The 23123-nt window shown below is 38.4% G+C and overlaps 1 protein-coding gene across 3 annotated transcripts in view; it reads right to left on the reverse strand.

Moving 5' to 3' along the window:
• LOC133537142 (protein unc-13 homolog C) overlaps nucleotides 1-23123 on the reverse strand; it is a 400509-nt gene that overhangs the window by 115166 nt on the left and 262220 nt on the right. For all 3 annotated transcript variants that reach the window (XM_061878045.1, XM_061878036.1, XM_061878053.1), the window contains exons 17-18: nucleotides 18106-18239; nucleotides 11004-11089 (exon numbers count right to left, since the gene is read on the reverse strand). In XM_061878045.1, the coding sequence (XP_061734029.1) occupies nucleotides 11004-11089; nucleotides 18106-18239 (220 nt within the window). The remainder of the gene's footprint in view (nucleotides 1-11003; nucleotides 11090-18105; nucleotides 18240-23123) is intronic.

The raw sequence follows: 23123 nt of genomic DNA on the forward strand, positions 1-23123 counted from the left end.
AAATGTGCATTGTCCTTTCTTTGCCAGGTTATTTTTTGCACAAGCTATTAAAGGCCTACTGAAATGAAATGTTCTTATTTAAACGGGGATAGCAGGTCCATTCTATGTGTCATACTTGATCTTGTCATACTTTTGCTGAAAGGATTTCGTAGAGAACATCCACGATAAAGTTCGCAACTGGAGAAATGCCCTGCCTCTCCCGGAAGTCGCAGACGATGACGTCACATGTTGATGGCTCCTTACATATTCACATTGATTTTAATGGTAGCCTCCAACAAAAACAGCTATTCGGACCGAGAAAACTACAATTTCCCTATTAATTTGAGCGAGGATGAAAGATTTGTGTGTGAGGATATAGATAGCGACGGACTAGAAAAAACAGTTAAAAAAAAAAACGCGACTGCATTGAGACAGATTCAGATGTTTTTAGAGACATTTACTAGGATAATTCTGAGAAATCCCTTATCTTTCTATTATGTTGCTAGTGTTTTAGTGAGTTTCACAGTACCTGATAGTCGGAAGTGCATGTGTTGACGCGTGTCTCAGGGAAGTCGACGGCAGCTTTATGGGCGGCACATGCTCAACTGATATCCGGTAAGAAGCGACTTTTTAACCACAATTTTCTCACCGAAACCTGCTTGTTTGACATTCGGTTGGGATCCATGTCCGCTCTGATCCATAGTAAAGTTTCACCTCCGGGAACTTTAAACAAGGAATCACCGTGTGTTTGTGTGGCTAAAGGCTAAAGCTTCCCAACTCCTTCTTTCTACTTTGACTTCTCCAATATTAATTGAACGAATTGCAAAAGATTCAGCAACACAGATCTCCAAAGTACTGTGTAATTATGCCGTTAAAGCAGACAACTTTTAGCTGTGTGTGTGCGCAGCGTTCATATTTCTAACAGCCCGTGATGTCAAGCGTACACGTCATCATTACGCGACGTTTTCAAGAAAAAACTCCCGGGAAATTTAAAATTGCAATTTAGTAAACTAAAAAGGCCGTATTGGCATGTGTTGCAATGTTAATATTTCATCATTGATATATAAACTATCAGACTGCGTGGTGGGTAATAGTGGGTTTCAGTAGGCCTTTAGGTGGGTATACATTGGGGTTCCCCCCGGACCCTTTTGTTCCCCATCGACTCCAATTTTATAATGGTGATTTTTCGATATGATGTTAAATTGTTATTTTAAAATGCTTTTTCCATGAAAACCAAATGAATCCAAGCATTTACTTTGAAGTACAGTTTGTACATGCAAATATTATTAGAGGTGTAGATTGACCGCAGAGTACCATTATATTCATATTAGAGGCCTAATTGCTTCAAATCTGCCTTAAATTTTATGCAATGCAATAATATTGGTGAGTTGGTAGGGACATAAGAGTTGTGCAGAACACTGTTACAAAAAATATTGTGCGTGCTTGCACAAAATTACATAGTTTGTGTTTTTGCAAAGAAAAAACTGTTTTCTTTGACAAAAAAGGCATACAATAAAACACAACTTGTATCAATTGATAGATCTGAAGTTGATGTAGAGATTTAGACATGACACAGTACAGTACAAAAGTTCAGACACACCTAATTCAATGCGTTTTCTTTATTTTCATGACTATTTGCATTGTAGATTGTCACTAAGGCATCAGAACTATGAATGAAAACATGTGGAGTTATGTACTTAAAAAAAGGTGAAATAACTGAAAACATGTTCAAAATAGCCCCCCTTTGCGCTGAATATTTTTTGCACACTCCTGGCATTCTCTTGATGAACTTTAAGAGGTAGTCACCTGCAATTGTTTTTACTTCATAGGTGTGCTTGCAGCTCATCAAGAGAATGCCAAGAGTGTGCAAAGCAGATATCAGAGCAAAGGCTGGCTATTTTGAAGAAACTAGAATATAAAACATGTTTTCAGTTATTTCACTTTTTTTTGTTTCGTACATAACTCCACATGTGTTCATTCATAGTTTTGATGCCTTTAGTGACACTCTACAATGTAAATAGTCATGAAAATGAAGAAAACCCATTGCATGAGGAGAAAGTGTGTCCTAACCCTTAAGACTTTTGTGGTTGAAACCCTTTCGAATCCCCAGAACTTATAACATTCACCACACTTGGTGGCTCCCCTAGGGTTTAAGATGTCATATAATGCAAAACCCACTTTTCTTGCCTCATGGTCCTTATTTTTATGTATTTGGGATCCCTGTAGGTGTGGAAAGTTTGAATTCAAACCATGGCGGTGTTGAGGAGCTATTCCTAAAACATATTTGCCTTGTTCCAAACATGCCTGCTTAACTTTTGTGATTCGTGACCATGTGCAGCACCTACTCAGGTGTAGGGCAGCTCGCTAAAAGGTGGATATGATAGGAAATATTTATAAGGATTAACCAAAAACTAAATTTAATCGTGGTGACAGTTCCAATTTGGTATTTATTTATGGCAACGGTGGATTCAATGAAGTAGTAAATCCAATAACCGTAGATCTATAACACTTTGTAGTGATACGTTAGCATGTAGCATTCTCCTGACCATTGCTATTGACAAGTACGACACTGGCATTAGGGTTTAGTATACTGTATATTAGGGATGTAAGAGTATTGTAAATACCGCAGTATTGCTGTTTCAAAATCATTACAATAATCTGACGATATGAAACAAAAAGTTAGCGGGTGTAGTTTTTTTCTGGCGCTTTTACATTGGCCGGTCTGGAAGTAAACTACATAATCCCATAATCCTCTTCACAGCCTGGGACCAAAGGGCGGGGCTTGGAACCCGATAAATGGGGAGAAAAGAGGAAGCATGCGGGGAGGAATGTGATCGGATTAGATAAGAGGAATAGACTTTTATGGACAATTCCTGAACATTTTATAAAAGTCCATCCATAATATTTTGAGTTACGTTACATACAAACCCTGGTGAAAACGTACCCTTATAGTGGAGGTCCGCCTACTAAAGCGTTACTTTGGTCTCAAGCGTTTCCAGGGCGATACAAAAGCAGGTCACGGTGCACCGCCGCGGAGGGAAAGCGACTTGTGAGAGCCCCGACTCTGCACACCGCGGGAAATATAACTAAATAAATGAATGGGTTATACTTGTATCGAGCTTTTCTACCTTCAAGGTACTCAAAGCGCTTTGACACTATTTCCAAATTTACCCATTCACACACACATTCATACACTGATGGCGCTAACCACGGCCCATCAGTAGCAAGGTTGAAGTGTCTTGCTCAAGGACGCAACAAACGTGACTAGGGTGGTAGAAGCTGGGGATTGAACCATGAACCCTCAGGTTGCTGGCACGGCCACTCTTCCAACCGCGACAAGCCGTCCCCATGAAAAGCTACTTGATAAACCATCATCTGGAAAATATATTTGAAGCGACGCTAAAGATCAATTTTTGAGGTGTTTTCATTATTGAACGATAAATTGAAACAGTGGATGCTTCCGCACAATTTTTTGCAGTTAAAATTACATGTTTGTAATAATATGATTAGTTATCTTTCTGTGCAATTACAGTGAGTTTGTTTATCCTAAACATTATTTCCACTTTATTTTACACATTATGGCATTTCTACAAAGTCTTTTTTTTGGACAATTCCACAATGAAATTCTACCAATGCTTTAATACCGTGATACTATCGTACCGTGAGATTTGATATTGTTAGATCCCTGGCACATTTTGTCTGTTTACATATAACTCTATTGACAAATGTAATGATGTAGCAATAGCTGAACCAGACTGTCTAGATGAGATATAAAAATGCTACTTTTAGTTCTATATTTCTGTATGGATGTAGATAGTCGTTTCAAATAGGTAGAGAGGCATTATGTTAACACTTCCTGTATACTTTTAGCGCTTGAGACAAAGCTAATGAACTAACTTTTCTTCTCTGTTCTGAAGTTTGTTCATGTTTGCGTCAATTGGATGCTTAAACCCTCCACTGATGCCATTTGTAATAAAATAGTAGTATTTAGTTGTAACTTATAATTGTCGGTACTGAACTATAACAGAAAAACTACGGACGTGGCCAATGGTGGCGGATACATATTCGCAGCTAGCTGTAGGCGTGGAGGGCTTTCTCATGTAAGTAAGTCAGCTTGTTTACAAAAGACAGTCAAAAAAGGCTTGAAGATGTTTCTGTAAAGCGATACGTATCCAAAAGTGTGACCAAAAGTTATGTAGACTTAGACAAACTTTATTGATCCACAAGGGAAATTGTTCCACACAGTAGCTCAGTTTCAAAGGATTGAAAGGGTAAGGATGGAAAGGATAATGTGTGACGCTTGGTGGGCATAGCGATGCCGTATTTGTTCTTCCGTGGATGCGTCGGGCAAAAACACAGCGTAAGGTAAGGAATAAAGGATTTATTTAACTAATTAAAGGCTAAGAACAAAAATACTGGTGCTAGGCAGAAAAGGCAAACAAAAGGCGCTAGCATGGAAGCTAGGAAAATAAACAGATACACTAACACTTGGCACAAAGGCACAAAAAGGGAAAACAAAAACAACTAGCATAAGAACTAGGAATAAATAAAGCGTAGTGTGAAAGCTAGCGAGTAATAGCTTGGAAAACACTCGTCACTTGTTGCATGAGAGCAAATTAGGAACCGAGGATGAAATAACAAAAGGGGCAGATTTAAATAAGGCAGTAATCACGAGTAACAGGTGTGCGTCAAAAACAAGGGGCAGGTGAAAACTAATGAGCAACCATGGTAACAGACTAAAAAAGGAACTAAGGCAAACATTGGCAGACTATAATACAAAAATGGAACAAAACACGAATATGGAATGATCCGAGCAGCGGATCATAACATAATGCAGGTATAAAGTAGACTATAATTTATCATAGTAGCAATACAAAATATATATGTAATATTTACATATTATATTTATATACAGTATATAATATATTCTGATATTATATTGTTATATAGTACATACAATATAGTACAAACCACAAAGAAATGTTTAAATGTAGATTAAAAATTACATAATACGACCCCTTTAAATATTGCCATTCATTGACATATGTTCTGCCTGCCGTGTCATCGTTAAAGGGGAAAAAGTTGTTTTGTGTACTCCAAAACAAAAGGGTTTTTGGAAAACATATCTAGAAAATCTGTTTCCATCTAAAATCCTTTATTTAACAATATATGTTAACTATACTGTTAATTATCTGTATTTTTTATTTACGTACTGTATACATTGTTATTCAACCCTTTTATAGGACGCTGATAATTGTATATGGAAATCATGTTTTCGTTAGCAAAGGTTGGATTATTGTACTTTTATTATTGTCATTATTTTTAAACAAGACGTACCGTATTTCCTTGAATTGCCGCAGGGCATATAGTATGCGCCTGCCTTGATTTACAGCCAGGTCTAACTCGCTTCGCAAAATAGATAGCGCATACTTAGTATTACGGCCTGGTCAAACTCGTGACGTCACGAGTGACACTTCCCCTGTCATCATTTTCAAAATGAAGGAGGCTGATTTCAATACCGGTAATTTGAAATCGCATAAAGGGAAGAAGATTAAGAGCTATTCAGTGGGATTTAAGGTCCAAGCTTACATCACACTCAAATTTGTACTGCATGCCTTTGGTAAGTGCCGGAGTGAGAAGAGGTTTTAAAATAATTAGCACATGCTTACTTTTACCGCATGCCTTTGTTAAGCGCAGGAATGAGAAGAGGTTTTAAATTAATTAGCGCCCCGGCGGCAATTCAAGGAAATACGGAATTTTGTATCTGTACTCATTACGTTGTTTTACTGCATCACAGAGAAGGAGGTATTCAGTGTCCATTTTGAACGCTGACTTAAGTCACCGCATACTGTATGGTTCCCTGCACGATAAAGGACGACCTCATTAACATCAATGTAACTCTTTTTTTCAGTCAATTATGTTTCGAATCAAAGGTGCCAATGTGCCCTCGATGCGGGGAAATGATTCCTTGCAAACCAGGAAACATTTTGTCGACCAAAAAACGACTGACTTTGACGTGACGGGATCAGACAGGCGAGACAAATGGAGGTGTGTGTCCGTGCATATTGCATGTGCTGCGCACTGACACTGTATTTAATTCCTTCTGGCGAATGAAACATTAAATACAATGCATCCGTGCTGTTTTTAAGAGGGCTTCTGGCAGCTTTAGACACCCTGAGAATAGAAATGTAATAAATAGAATCAGTCCACACACATAATGCTGAACATTCATTCACAGAGCCTTCTACCGGATGTCCTAAGGGGGTTGATCCAAAGGACTCCAACGTAACGGGAACAGCTTGCTCACTAACCTATAGGAGGTATTTGCCTGCTGTGTTCCGGGGAATACAATGGAGCTGTGGGAGCTTGAAGCAAAAACCCACATTTACACACAGAACACCAGCAATCTTCCAGCAGTAAAGCAGCTGTGAGATTTGTTACTCAATGGCTTTCCTGCCTTCAGTAAAAGACTTGTACTGTACATATAAGGGTTGTCCCAATACCAATGTTTTAGTACCGGGGTGTCTGCACTTCTGTTAATATGTAGTAGGCACTTATTCTGTATTCTATTGTTGTTTGCATATTTTTTTGGTTGGTTGGTTGAAGTTTATTTCCAACTAGTGTTGTTAGGGATGATGTTTGATAAGAAATTATCGAGTTTGGGCCTATTATCGAATCCTCTTATCGAACCGATTCTTTATCGATTCTCTTATCGAGTCCAGATAGGTTGTTGTACATGGGAAAAAAAAACTATTTGGTTTAACAAAAGCTCACTTTTATTATATAAGAAAAACATTAAATCTAATAAATATTAACTGTTACCCCCTTAAAAAATAAAATAAAATAAATACATATTGACTGTTGTTACCCAAAGTATATTAAGTGTGATTTTTCAGATAAACAAATATATACAGTAACACAAAAACAACCTGTCTCTGTGATCACTATAGGTAAGGGGTCGGCAACCCGCGGCTCCGGAGCCGCATGCGGCTCTTTGGCAACTCTGATGTGGCTCAGCTGCACAATCGCCGACCCCCCAGATTGTTGCGGGGAGATTCCGTAATTCAATGCCTCTCCCGGACATCACCCGGAGTCAACGTTCTCCAATTTTCACTCGGATTACAATATTAAGGGCGTGCTTTGATGATATTACTCTTAACGTCCTCTTGAACGTCATCGCGCCCGCCATTCACGGAACGCTATTTGCGTCCTGTTGAACGTCATCGCGCCCGCCATTCACGGAATGCTATTTGCGTGCCGACAGGACACATGCATTTTGCTGCTTCTATCGGCACATGTATGAGATTGCAAGGCATACTGGGTGACACAGAGTACACTGACGGTTGTGATGTAAACAACTTTAACACCTAATAATATGCGCCACATTGTGAACCCACACAAAAGAAGAATGACAAACACATTTCAGGAGAAAATCCTCACAGTAACACAACATAAACGCAACACAACAAATACCCAGAATCCTTTGCATCCGTGACACCCGGGTTTAACATCCAGCTATCAAGAATAAGGGCATGCTATGAAGCCATTGCCTTTGACACCTTCTACAACATGTACACACTGCTTTCCAGTCCAGCAACATGTTGTGAGAGGCTTCCGCAGATGCACGCAAACGACTGGAAGGCATACCCTGACTATGACTATGTTATACATTCGCGAGCACCAACCCCCCACCCCCCCCCCCCCCCCCTCGCTGCGTGGTTGAGGTGGGCGGGGTTTGGTGCTCGCGGGGTGTATAACATAGTCAGGATGTGTCATGGATGCAAAGGATTCTAAGTATTTGTTGTGTTGCGTTTATGTTGTGTTACTGTGAGGATTTTCTCCCGAAATGTGTTTGTCATTCTTCTTTTGTGTGGGTTCACAATGTGGCGCATATTAGTGGGAGTGTTAAAGTTGTTTATATCACAACCGTCAGTGTACCCTGTGTCACCCAGTATGCCTTCCAGTCGTTTGCGTGCATCTGCGGAAGCCTCTCACAACATGTTGCTCGACTGGAAAGCAGTGTGTACATGTTGTAGAAGGTGTCAACGGCAATGGCTTCATAGCATGCCCTTATTCTTGATAGCTGGATGTTAAACCAGCAAATATTCGCGAGAATGGTTGCGGCTCCCATTGTGTTCTTTACACTGTGAAACTGGTCGAAATGGCTCTTTGAGTGGTAAAGGTAGCCACCATGTGGTGCACGCTGTTTTCTTCAATTATCAATTCAACACTATTGTATGGATATGATTATGCTGATGGGGTAGGGTTGTCAAAAGTATCGATACAAGGATACTTGGTCGATACCAAGACACAACAAATATATTGATACTTTCTTTTTTTAGTATTGTCAGTATTGAATACTGTATAACACATCTTCTTTGGTGAGCCGATTCAGTTCAAATATGTCTACTGTCTTAAACAAAATTAATCGTTTCCTATTTAGTTACAGGTACTTACTTGTGAAATCCTTTCATAAATGGGGACTTGGCATAACTGTAGGTGCGGCATAACTCTGCTTCACAACACATCGGATTGGCACCTGGTTCGCCAGAAAATAAGACGTAGTTGAAGTGATCGAAGATGAATTTTAGTGACTCTGTGGCTATATTTAGTGAATAGAAGTACAAAGCCCAAAACCAGTAAAGTTGGCACGCTGTGTAAATTGTAAATAAAAACACAAGTCAATTATATGCAAATCCCTTTCAACCTTTATTCAATTGAATACACTGCAAATACAAGATACGTAATGTTCAAAGTGGAAAACTAAATTTTTTGCAAATATTAGCTCATTTGGAATTTGATGCCTGCAACATGGTACAAGTGTCAAAAGACTAAAAAGGCACCATTTATACTGAAAGGTACATACAGGTTTTGGAGTAACTAATGTTGTCATCAAAGCAACGTTACCATGGACGCCCCTGCTTATTTCAGCAAGACAATGCCAAGCAACGTGTTACAACAGCGTGGCTTCATAGTAAAATAGTGTGTGTACCGGACTGGCCTGCCTGTAGTCCAGACCTGTCTCCCATTGAAAATGTATGGTGCATTATGAAGCGTAAAATACCACAACGGAGACCCCGGACTGTTGAACAACTTAAGCTGTACATCAAGCAAGAATGGGAAATAATTCCACCTGAAAAGCTTCAAAAATTGGTCTTCTCAGTTCCCAAACATTTACTGAGTGTTGTTAAAAAGAAAGGCCATGTAACACGGTGGTAAAAATGCCCCTGTGTCAACTTTTTGGCAATGTGTTGCTTCCATTAAATTCTATGTTAATATTTTCAAAACAAAAATTAAGTTTCTCAGTGCGTACATTAAATATCTTGTCTTTGCAGTATTATTAATAGAATATAAATAATTGTATTCTGTTTTTATTTCCGAAATACACAACGTGACAACTTCACTGGTTTTGTGGTTTTGTACATATTAAAAGTAAAAAGAGGTGTATCTTGCGTCATGCATTTATTCAGTAATCAAATACAAGTGTTCAGAAACGTATTCGCCGCAAGAGTGAAGGCGAAGATCCGCCACCACAAGCCCAAGGAGTGTACATTACCGCAGTGTGCAGAAAACCTCCAGAAGCGTGCAACCCACACTTTAGTACTTTTATTTATGCTAAAAAAAACTTGCAGCTATGTACTAACAGCTAAAAGACACTCTTATGTCACTTTGAAAATCAATTATTTCAACAGGAGGTGTGGCCTGCTGCTTTTTTCTTATTGGCCCGTTGCACATTGTAGAAAAATGGTCTATTTTTGCAAAGCTGCAAAAATAGACCAAAAAGTCATGACATTTTGAACAAAAGCTGACAATTTGATTCCAATAATGAATAAAAACATCCAGATATGTCTTTAAATGTATGTTTTGGCCTTTTTATTGGCCTATTTCATTACAAATTGTGTGATGTCACATTACCACTATGTTGAGAGAATATAACAATTAATATATATATTTTTTTATATACATGAAAGGCCACGTCACTTCTGTTTGTCTTTACAATGTAATACTTTAGTATTGTTGTTATTTATAAGCACAATATTGTTTGTTTTGATATACTACTCTGCATGTATAGTTACCATCTGGCAGCTGCTATTGAGATATGACTTCTGTTCAAAAGTTGCTGAAGCACAGTGATCTTAAATACTTGACAGTTTGAAACAGTTTTTACTAAAGTAGTAAATGTAATAGTACGTGGGGTTTTTGTCATGGTATCGAATGAGTATCGAGACTCGTGGAAATTCATACGTACCCCTGAGAGGGACAAGCGGTAGAAAATGGATGGATGGATGTTATCCACTACTGAAATTCTACAACAGTAAGTACTTTATTTTAAACAGCACAGCACGAGCTTTACATCAACAGTTGAGTATAATGCATTTAACCTTTTAGAGCGCATACAGATAATAAAGCAGCTGGATGCTAACCACTCATGAAATAAAATCATAGCTATATTGCCATCTTGTAGAGTTAATAAAAAAACAGCTCCTGTTTTTAATGCCAATGTTTTTGACCAATGCTAATTAAAGACCCAAACAGTTATTTGATTTACATTTAATGCACCTGGCGACTTAACGTTCACTGAACAGAGACGTTAATTGGAGTATTTCCAGAATATATGCTGTGAGGTTTACTAGAACTTAAAATACATTCTTTAACCACCACGTGATTCAACACAATATAATTTTAATCCTTGACAAAGCAATTATTTCATCACTTGTAAAATAATCAGTGACCATTTGAGCCTTTTTATGAGCATTAGTGTTTAACCTCGAAATAGTTTGTGAATCAAAGTGTGAGTAGTGTGGATAAAAACCGCTGATTAGCTCCATCGTGCCACCAATCAATGAATATGTTGCATGCTTTTATACCTAATGAGCATGTGGAGTAATAACTATTTAGCCCCCAGGTAACAAGCTCACCTTATAATTGACCCTTTATTCATCAGAAAGAAGTTAATTCATGTTATTGTACTTATCCCCTAATTGTCACTCATATCCGCTGTTAATCACCGCGGCATGACTCACCGTCCATTGCATACTTCATGTCCAAGGCAAAGAGGGTCCACGTCATCTCAGCGCTGATTTTGCCCACGTTCAGCTCTTGTGGAAACCTGGTGGGAAGGGAAAATAGATTCCGGTTAAACTAATTTCCCCATAACGACATGCTCCACCGGGTGGCCTGATGGCCAAGGCCCGAATCTTGGAGAAACGAGGTAATTGGTTGTGAGAGAAGACACGGTTGGCAGGTCTTGTAATGCGGACTTTCGCCAAGGCTTAAACATTTGTCACCTGTGAAATCAATAGGTGAATGGCTACCCTACAGCAACCTAATGGTTAAAAGGTCTATCCAGATGCCAAATGTATTTACAATAAGAGCCTTCGTAAGCACAACAGAGCCTAAATATTAAAAATAATCATCAGAATAACAATGCCTTTAATTTGTAATGCGCTTTCAGTTCAGAATCATTAAGATTAAACGTTAAAAATTTGGCCTCAAAAGGGTGAACCCATATAAATAAAAGGAAAAAAAAAAAACATGGACATAAAAAAAATGCCAGCAGACATGGAAATTAATCATTTACATTTGTGTTTACCCTAAAGTTATCCGGCAGAGTGTGCCGTGAGATACAGTCTGGTGTGCCGTAGGAGATTGTGTAATCTCACCTAATTGAGTTAAAAATATTTTTGGCAGACCAGTAATTACGATCCGCAAATGTGTCGCTGTTGAGTGTCTGTGATTGTTTAGAGCTCGGCAGAGTAACCGTGTAGTACTCTCCCATATCAGTAGGTGGCAGCAAGCCCCCCCAACCCTGCCCACCTCAACCGACGCGGGGGTGGTAACGGGGGTGAACAATGTAGCCTGGAAGAGTTGGGGTTGCAAGGGATTCTGGGTATTGGTTTTGTTGTGTTTATGTTGTTTTACAGTGCGGATGTTTTCCTGCAATGTGTTTGTCATTCTTGTTTGGTGTGGGTTCACAGTGTGGCGCATATTTTTAACAGTGTTAAAGTTGTTTAAACTGGCACCCTACGTGTGACCTGTATGGCTGTTGAACAAGAATGCCTTGCAGTCGCATGCGTGCGTCTGTAGAAACCACATACAGCACAACACGTGACTTGACTGGTAAGCTGTTTGCACAAGTTGTGGAGGGCATTAAAGACAGTGCCATCGTAGCACGCCCCTAATTTTGTTGTTTGGGTATTACTCAGCAGCCGTCCGAGGGAATAGTAGGTAGCAGGTAGCTGTCTGTAGATGTCGGGAACATGGTTTGTCGTGACCACAATATGCGGGTGGCACCGTGTAGGTAAAAAAGTATCGAACACTTTAACCAAAAATGAATAAAAGACGAGTGCCGCTAAGAAAAGGCATTGAAGCTTAGGGATGGCTATGGAAAACAATACTAAAACTAAACTGCAATGTAAACAAAAACAGAATGCTGGACGACAGCAAAAACTTACGGCGTGTAGACAGCGTCCACAAAGTACATCCGTACAGACATGACAATCAACAATGTCCCCACAACGAACGATAGCGTCCACACAACTTAAATAGTCTTAATTGCAAAAACAAAGCAGCTGCGGGGAATAGTGTTGAAGGGAGACATGAAACTACTTAAGGAAAGTGCCAACAAAAAAGGTTAAGAAACTTGTCCTTAATAATTGTACCCAAATGATAGAATTAAAAATAACACAGTATGTTACTGCATATGTCAGCAGACTAATTAGGAGCTTTTGTTTGTTTACTTACGACTAAAAGACAAGTTGTCTTGTATGTACACTATTTTATTTAAGGACAAACTTGCAAAAAAAACCACATAAGTTTAATGTACCCTAATTTTTTTTGGTAAAATAAAGCCAATAATGCAATTTTTTGTGGTCCCCTTTATTTAGAAAAGAATCGAAAAGTACTGAAAAGTATTGAAATACATGCAATCATGGCCACATCGTTGTTTTGTAAACATACCCCTTGGCTGTAATGAACACAAGGAAAAACAGACAAGCTATTCGCTCGTCTGAACGCAATAGGATTTCAGTCAAAGGTTAAATGTGAAACGTCGGTGGTTTAATTAACCGTAGCCTCAGACAATGATGGGAGGCCGTTTACAGATGACGAGGTGTTCCACAGCTAAAGGTCAGTTCATCTGGAAATGTTTTGTTGTTTTCCAACGCTGAATTATTACCCCCGTAACTATAATTTTGGTGATGTGCAGAATAAACACAACAAAGGTGTGTTTGTGCAGAGAAAAAAACAAAAACCAGGCAAAGGGACAATCGGCGTCCCTATTTTGGTGTCTATCACCCTGGAAGATATGCACTGCCTTTACGAAAAGCATACAATAATATGTAAATCTGGTGTTAAAGTGCCTTTGGATGCAGTGAAGCAAACACATTGCATGCATGATGAGCATGTTTTTTTTTAGGAATAGTCCCTAAAGCTTCTAATCTTTTGGTTTTGCATCATTCAGATGGTGTATATATATATTTTTTTTTTATTGCAAAAATCGTTTCAAAGTCAGTCGATTCACAGTTTGGCCTTGAGAACATTTCCATTCCATCATTCGAGTCGGCAACAAGACTTTGTAGGTTTGCCACAAGAAGATCAGCGTGGGGTCGTTATCGTTCTAGAACTTGACCAGAGGAAAGCGTAGGAAAATAGACACGACTAAAGGCAGCTCTATCATTAGACAGTGTAGCAGAGGAAGCTCAGGGCATAAACAGCCGTAATGAGCGTCGTAAATCAGCAAGGGGCTAACATAAATGAGCTAAAAAATATGAACAAATATACAAGGATGAGAGGGTATGCAATATGTATAAGTGGGGCTAGATATGGGGGAAAAAATTGCATGCCTTTTTATGTTTTGTTTTGTTTTCTGCAGAGGCAGTTTCATCTGTTTTCATCAGGAAATGGGTTTGATTCTAGAAACTGATTCACACAAACACATTGTAAACATATCCCTGGTCGCCACAATTCATATGACAAATCTAGCACTTAATCCTGACATTTTTGTTAGGAAGTTATTGCATTTCTCTCCATTCAAATCAAAGCACTTTCAATTCAGACTAGGATGCGATTTGTATGAAATATGACTAAACCTGACCCTTGCTGAAGGATGGGAATATGACTACACTTTATTTTACTGATCGGTTTACGTCTTGTATTGAGCAGTGTTGCGCTGGTGGAGAGCTGCATGGATGGGGCTTTACTTCCTATGGTTGACAAGTTGCAAACTACCAAAATGACCCAAATATTACACTCTTCTAAAAAGGATTAGTCATTTTAAGTTAAAGTTAAAAAGTTAAAGTACCAATGATTGTCACACACATACTAGATGTGGCGAAATTATTCTCTGCATTTGACCCATCACCCTTGATCACCCCCTGGGAGGTGAGGGGAGCAGTGGGCAGCAGCGGTGCCGCGCCCGGGAATAATTTTTAGTGATTTAACCCCCAATTCCAACCCTTAATGCTGAGTGCCAAGCAGGGAGGTAATGGGTCTCATTTTCATAGTCTTTGGTATGACTCGGCCGGGGTTTGAACTCACGACCTACCGATCTCAGGGTGGACACTCTAACCCAGGGGTCACCAACCTTTTTGAAACCAAGAGCTACTTCTTGGGTACTGATTAATGCGAAGGGCTACCAGTTTGATACACACTTAAATAAATTTCCAGAAATAGCCAATTTACTCAATTTACTTTTAACTCTGTTATTATTAATAATTAATGATATTTATCTTTGTGTAAACACTGATCATTTGAATGATTTCTCACAATAAATATATATTTTTGATGACATGTTTTAAATAGGTTAAAATCCAATCTGCACTTTGTTAGAATATATAACAAATTGGACCAAGCTATATTTCTAACAAAGACAAATCATTATTTCTTCTAGATTCTGCTGAACAAAAATTTTAAAAGAAATTCAAAAGACTTTGAAATAAGATTTACATTTGATTCTACAGATTTTCTAGAATTTCCAGAATATTTTTGAATTTTAATCATAAGTTTGAAGAAATATTTCACAAATATTCTTTGTCGAAAACACAGAAGCTAAAATGAAGAATTACATTTTAATGTATTTATTATTCTTTAGAATAAGAAAAATTAATTTACTTGAACATTGATTTAAATTGTCAGGAAGGAATTTAAAAAGGTAAAAAGGTATATGTGTTTAAAAATCCTAAAATCCTTTTTAAGGTTGTATTTTTTCTCTAAAATTGTCTTTCTGAAAGTTATAAGAAGCAAATTAAAAAAATAAATGAATTTATTTAAACAAGTGAAGACCAAGTCTTTAAAACATTTTCTTGGATTTTCAAATTCTATTTGACTTTTGTCTCTCTTAGAATTAAAAATGTCGAGCAAAGCGAGACCAGCTTTCTAGTAAATAAATAAAATTTAAAAAATAGAGGCAGCTCACTGGTAAGTGCTGCTATTTGAGCTATTTTTAGAACAGGCTAGCGGGCTACTCATCTGGTCCTTACGGGCTACCTGGTGCCCGCGGGCACGGCGTTGGTGACCCCTGCTCTAACCACTAGGCCACTGAGTAGGTTATAAGTGGGGTTGAGAGATTTATATGTGCAAACCAACAGGAAACGACTTCTCCCACATGCATCTGAGCTTTTCTCCCTGTCATTCACTTCTTTAGACTGCACACTGACAGATTGATCCCTAAAAAGACAGTATTTTCCCTCAAACATAATCCCAAAAATTCGAGTTGTCTTACATTTTGGGTCTAGATGTGTTTATGTGCAGACCAACAGGTGGCGCCAAACGACTTCTATTAAATGCGTTTGAGCTTTTCTCCCTGTCATTCACTTCTTTAGACTGCACACTGACACATTGCTCTGTATGAAAGACAGTATTTTCCCTCAAACGCAATCCCAAAAATATGAGTTGTCTTGCATTTCGGGTCTAGATGTCTATATGTGCAAACCAACAGGTGGCGCCATATGACTTCTACCAAAAGAGACAGCGCTTTACTCCATGTCGCTCACACAAACCAGTGATCTGAGGCGACCCAAGTGTCTCATCGTTGACATCATTGTGGGCTTCTTTAGACAGCACACTAATATATTTATCCATGTACGAGGCAATATTTTTTTTCTCTAAAACAGGGATTCTCAAACCTTGGTACCTGTACCACTAGTAGTACGCGTGCCACATCAAGATGTACGTCGAAGAATCACTTGATTAAAGTACAGTATTTAATTTTCTTATATTCAAAAACGGTGTTACTGTTCAAACTGTGTAATGTTACAGTGGCCAAAATTTCGACCTACTAAACAACGTTATTGATCATTATGGTGGTAATTGTAGAGCTGAGTGTTTACTGAGGTGGTACTTGGTGAAAAAAGTTTGAAAAATACATGTCGTTTTATATTTGGGGGTTTTAATATGTATAGGATGATGGGTCAAATGCTGAGGATATTCTCACCACACCTAGTGTGTGTGTGACAATCATTAGTACTTTGACTTTAATAGGTGCAAACCGATAGGTGCTGCAAAACAACTGGTCTTAAACGATTCAGAGCTTTTCTCCCAGTCTCTCACAAAAACTATGACCTGTAAAGACCCAGGAGTCTCAAACATTGTCAGCAAATTAGCAAACAGAGGAGTGATTATGCCCGTTTTAAGTTAATGGGTAATGATTAATGGTATATGTGCAAACCAACAGCTGGCGCCAAAGGACTTCTCCCAAACGAATCATAGCTTTTCTTCCTGTCACTCACACAGACTAATGACCAGCGTAGTTGACATTGTGTTGTACTTCTTCAGACAGCAGAATACTAAGTTAAACCAAATATAAGACAGTATTTTTTTCCCTAGGAAAAAGTCTGAAAAAGACGAGACGTCTCATATTTGGGGTCTTGACATGTACTGTAAATGTGCAAACAAACAGGTGCCACCAAAAGACTTCTCCCGAACAAGTCAAAGCCTTTCTCCCTGTCACTCACACAAACCAGTTAGCTGGAGAGGACCACACGTCTGAAATATTTTTAGCACGTTAGCAAAGGGAGGGGCGGTATAGCTTGGTTGGTAGAGCGGCCGTGCCAGCAACTTGAGGGTTGCAGGTTCGATCCACGCTTACGCCATCCTGGTCACTGCCGTTGTGTCCTTGGGCAAGACACTTTACCCACCTGCTCACAGTGCCACCCACACTGGCTTAAATGTAAAAATTGGATATTGGGTTTCATAATGTAGGGCGCTTTGGGTCACTGGAGAAAAAGCGCTATATAAATATAATTCACTTCACACTTCACTTCACCTTTAAGATAATGGTAGCTAATGAAGCAGAGTCATCAAACAAATGGCTAAGAATTATTATATATTTTTTTCTGTCAATCTACAGTACCAACATGATTTCTAAAAAAAAAAATTAAAAAATGACCATGAGCAGCTACATTTCCCTATGCTTTGACCCTGCGGCTTATGTATGGATTTTTTTTTTTTTTCCGCTGAGGACAATAAAGCATATAGTTTTTTATTTTTTCAAACACATGCAAAGACACTTAGGTGCTACTGGGTGAATGCCTACATGCGTTCCCTTCTGTTTTAAGCTTTGAACCAGAAATAGAAGTGATGTTCTGTCTTCTTATCGTCCATAGCGTTTCTACTCGTATGGATTCTTTATTTATCACTCCACGCAACGTTTGTAAGTTTTATAGTATAACTAAAACAATTCTTACTTACTAAACCGTCCCATGTCTGATGTCTGTAGGAGTGTTTTCATACAAACATTTACAAAATATTTATGTAGAAATAACTCATTTCGTAATATGTATATCCGGTGCTGCTAATATATGGAATTAAAAAACAAATTTTTTTTATTTAGTGGGTGAACTCTGTAGTCTAGAAAAATAAGGTAATTCTGTCTATTTTGGCCTTGTTTTTGTCTGAGAAAATATTTTTCCAAAAACGTCTTAGGTGGTTTATATTCAGGTAAATATGTCACGACTGGGGCTTGCAGCTAAGTAGTGGCCTCCGTTTTTCTTGGATTGTCCTCAACACACAAACAAACAAAAAGGAACCAATGAATCAAAAAAACTATCGCACATAATTGACCATTTTCTTTACCCGGGAATGAATTAATTGTCAAGCAAAAGCCAAAGTAATGAGTGCATTACATACTGGTTGATGACTGGTGTGTAGGCTGTCCTGTCCTCGTCTATGACCGACACCATGAGGGTGATGAGCTTGGGCCAAAAGTCCAGGTTCTTGATCGACGGCCCTTGTTCTTCACGTGGGAGATCTTGCTTCCGGCTCTGCAGACAGGGAATTTAGGATATGTTAGGAAAAATTTATATGACGCATGAAGTATCGAACATTGGTTATAGAGTCATATTGTGTGGTTTTATTGCCATGATGCAATTCACAGGGACACCAAATTAGCATTTTACTAAGTGATTAGACCAGGGGTCGGCAACCCTCGGCTCCGGAGCTGCATGCGGTTCTTTGGTCACTCTGGTGTGGCTCAGCTGTGTACTTGCCGACCTTCCCGAGTTTACCGGGAGACTTCTGACCTCAGTGCCTTTCCCTAAAATTGCCTGGGGTATGCATACTGCGATTTTCACTCGGACAGCAACATTGAGGGCGGGCCGTGATGGTAAAACCCATTACATCTTCTCGTACATGTAGTTGTACAATTCTCAAACGATTGCAAGGCATACTAGTTCAACAGCCGTACAGGTTACACTGAGGGTTGTGATATTTAACACTCTTACAAATATGCGGCACACTGTGAACCCACACCAGACAAGAATGACAAACACATTTTGGGAAAACATCCGCACTGTAATACAACATAAACACAACAAATACCCAGAAACCCATGCAACCCTAATATTTCAGGCTACATTATTCACCCCCGCTACCACTAACTCCCCCAACCCTGCCCACCTCAACCGACGCAGGAAGGGGTGGGGGGCCGTGGGATGGTGGTAACGGGGGTGAATAATGTAGCCTTGAAGAGTTAGGGTTGCATGGGATTCTGGGTATTTGTTATGTTGTGTTTATGTTGTGTTAAAGTGCAGATGTTTCCCCGAAATGTGTTTGTCATTCTTGTTTGGTGTGGGTTCACAGTGTGGCGAATATTTGTAACAGTGTTAAAGTTGTTCAAACTGGCACCCTCAGTGTGACCTGTATGGCTGTTGAACAAGAATGCCTTGCAGTCACATGTGTGCGTCTGTAGAAACCACATACAGTACAACACGTGACTTGACTGGTAAGCTGTTTGCACAAGTTGTGGAGGGCATTAAAGACAGTGCCATCGTACCACGCCCCTTTGGGTATTACTCAGCAGACGTCCGAGGGAATAGTCACTCTGTAATCCGTGAGTCTCCCGGACAAATCGAGAGGATTTGTATGCGTGATGCTAATAAGGGGCATCCATATAAAACTCACTGGCCGCACTAACATCAAATCTTCATATTTAATTGTGGGCCGCGTGTCCGAGACCCCTGGTTTATGCACAGCACAAAGCAAAAACAAACTCTGTATACAGTGTTATTTCATTATAAATTTCAATAGTCTTGTGGCTCCCATTATTTTCTTTATTTTGTGAAACGGGTCAAAATGTCGCTTTGAGTGGTAAAGGTTGCCAACCCCTGGATCAAACATACAGTACAGGCCAAAAGTTTGGACACACCTTCTCATTTCAATGTGTTTTCTCCTATTTTCATGACTACCGGTATTCACATTGTAGATTGTCACTGAAGGCATTAAAACCATGACACCTGTGATGTGAAAACCCTTTAAGGTGACTACCTCTTGAAACTCATTGAGAAAATTGCAAGAGTGTGCAAAACAGTAATCAGAGCAAAGGGTGGCTATTTTGAAGAAACTGGAATATAAAACATCCATCCATTTCTACCGCTTATTCCCTTTGGGGTCCCGGGGAGCGCTGCTGCCTATCTCAGCTACAATCGGGGGGAAGCGGAATACACCCTAGACAAGTCGCCACCTCATTTCAGTGCCAACACAGATAGACAGACAACATTCACATTCACATTCACACACTAGGGCACATTTTTTCAGTTATTTCACCGTTTTTTGTCAAGTACAGAACTCCACATGTGTTCATTCATAGTTTTGATGCATTCAGTGAAAATCTACAATGTAAATACCATATTTTTTCGGAGTATAAGTCACTCTGGAGTATAAGTCGCACCTGCTGAAAATGCGTAACAAAGAAGGAAAAAAACATATATAAGTCGCACTGGAGTATAAGTCGCATTTTTTGGGGAAACGTATTTGATAAAACCCAACACCAATAATTTTTGTGGCACACGCGCAGTCTGCGTCTTCCTCCGCTGCGGTTTCACCCATAGGACTCGCTGACAGTGCACCCCGACACGCCCCCGCTCACGCTTAGCAAAGCACGTCCACGCAGCGACAAACCTACAGTCATTTTCCAATCTGCTCACCTGGTACTGATGAGGGCATGCTCAATAAAGGACCAGTGGACCCAAGGATCGGTGCGGATACTTAGTTCTCTAATCGGATACCTGTTTCTCTTCCGTTGCCATGGATCTGGACTGCCTCCCTCGTTTCCCGAATCCTCGCTCGCCCCCGGACTACTACGACAACTTGCTCCTGCCTATCGACCCCGTTTCCTCCCTTGAACAATCGTGCCTGCCTTGCCCTTGTCTGACAGCACCGCATCTCCAACACTTATGGTAAAACGCTCCACTTAAATACTTCACATAGTCTTACACCATACACACTCTTGGATTTTTTACACACACCATTCTATAGTTTATTAGTATTGTTTATTATTATTATTAGTATTATATATATATTTACTATATATATAATACATCTCTGTACACAACTGCCACCTAATGTCCATTTTCCGTCACTCCCCTTGCAAACCATAACAAATAAACGAATAAACATTTGATAGGCAATTTAAAATAAATAAAGAAAAGTGAACAACAGGCTGAATAAATAAATAACCAACTGAGAAGGTGCCTGGTATGTTAACGTAAAATATTATGGTAAGAGTCATTCAAAAACCTATAACATATCGAACATGCTATACGTTTACCAAACAATCTGTCACTCCAAATCGCTAAATCCCAAGAAATCTGATACGTCTAGTCTCTTACGTGAATGAGCTAAATACAATTATTTGATATTTTACGGTAATGTGTTAATAATTTCACACGCTCCTGAGTATAATCGCACCCCTGGCCAAACTATGAAAAAAACTGTGACTTATAGTCCCAAAAATCCGGTAGTCATGAACATAAAGAAAACCCATTGAATGAGGAGAAGGTGTGTCCAAACTTTTGGCCTGTACTGTATGTGTGAAACAGAAATAGTGGATTCTATGAACTCTGGTGGATTTATATTCAAGCATTTCTGACCTAAAATGTTATCAAGGCCAAAGACCAACAGTGTATTCTATATGAACACATGCAAACCCATACACATACTGTGACAATGACGCATATTATTTATGACATACTCTTACAGGAACATAATATACACGTTTTACTCTTGTTTGTGTATGCGAATGTAAGCCTGTTGTAGATTAATGGAAAAATTGCAAAGCCAGTTCGATTCCTTTACTGAATAATTTAGCGAGAATGATCCAACAACCTTCAGCATATTGACTTTGGTGCAGCCACACAACGCACGTTACAAGGAAGAGAGCTTAGGAATTGGAATTACAACACAAATCCATTTGTTTATCAGCAACCAATCGACAACTGCAGCTTTTCCGTGTTGTTGTGAGTTTTCCACCATCACGACATGGTTTCATCACGCAAATGACGATCGTGTGAATAATGATTGTGTGTCGCCCTCCTTTTTAATCATTGGGTTTGGGAGCGCCACACTAATAAAAAGGGATTACTTTGCATTCTGCCAGACCTCCCATTTACAGCATTTTAGGTTTAAATATTTCTGATTCACACTTTTTTTTTTTTATGTGAAAACATTTATGTGAATACACACTTAAATAAATTGCCAGAAATAGCCAATTTGCTCAATTTTCCTGTAATAAATAAATCTATATATATATATATATATAACAAAATGGGTAGTTCTGTCTGTCATTCCGTCATACATTTTATTTCCTTTTACGGAAGGTTTTTTGTAGAGAATAAATTATGAAAAAAACATTTAATTGAGGAGAAAACACGAACAAAGTTAAAATAAAATTTTGAAACATAGTTTATTTTCAATTTTGACTCTTTAAAATTCAAAATTCAATTGAAAAAAATTAATAGAAAAACTAGCTAATTCGAATCTTTTTGAAAAAAAATTTAAAAAAGAATTTATGAAACATCATTAGTAATTTTTCCTGATTAATATTGATTTTATCATTTTGATGACATGTTTTAAATAGGTTAAAATCCAATCTACACTTTGTTAGAATATATAACAAATTGGACCAAGCTATATTTCTAAAAAGACAAATCATTATTTATTTTAGATTTTCCAGAACAAAAGTTTTAAAAGACATTCAAAAGACTTTGAAATAAGATTTAAATTTGATTCTACAGATTTTGTAGATTTGCCAGAATAATTTTTGTGAATTTTAATCATAATAAGTTTGAAGAAATATTTCACAAATATTATTCTTTGAAAAAGAAGAAGCTAAAATGAACAATCAAATTTTTATGTATTTATTATTCTTTACAATAAAAAAATACTTGAACATTGATTTAAATTGTCAGGAAAGAAGAGGAAAGAATTTAAAAGGTAAAAAGGTATATGTGTTTAAAAATCCAAAAATATTTTTTTGGGTTGTATTTTTTCTCTAAAATTGTCTTTCTGAAAGTTCTTAGAAGCAAAGTAAAAACATAAATGAATTTATTTAAACAAGTGAAGACCAAGTCTGTAAAATATTTTCTTGGATTTTCAAATTCTGTTTGACTTTTGTCTCTCTTAGAATTAAAAATGGCGAGCAAAGTGAGACCAGCTTGCTAGTAAATAAATACACTTTAAAAAATAGAGGCAGCTCACTGGTAAGTGCTGCTATTTGAGCTATTTTTAGAACAGTCCAGCGGGCTACTCATCTGGTCCTTACGGGCTACCTGGTGACCCCTGCCTTAGGGCAAATTCATCAATGATAAAACCCCAATCAATGGAATATTGATATAGCTCTTATTGTATTTGGGCAATTTCATATATTTGTA

Source organism: Nerophis ophidion, linkage group LG02, assembly GCF_033978795.1.
Source record: "Nerophis ophidion isolate RoL-2023_Sa linkage group LG02, RoL_Noph_v1.0, whole genome shotgun sequence".
NCBI classification, from domain to species: Eukaryota; Metazoa; Chordata; class Actinopteri; order Syngnathiformes; family Syngnathidae; genus Nerophis; species Nerophis ophidion.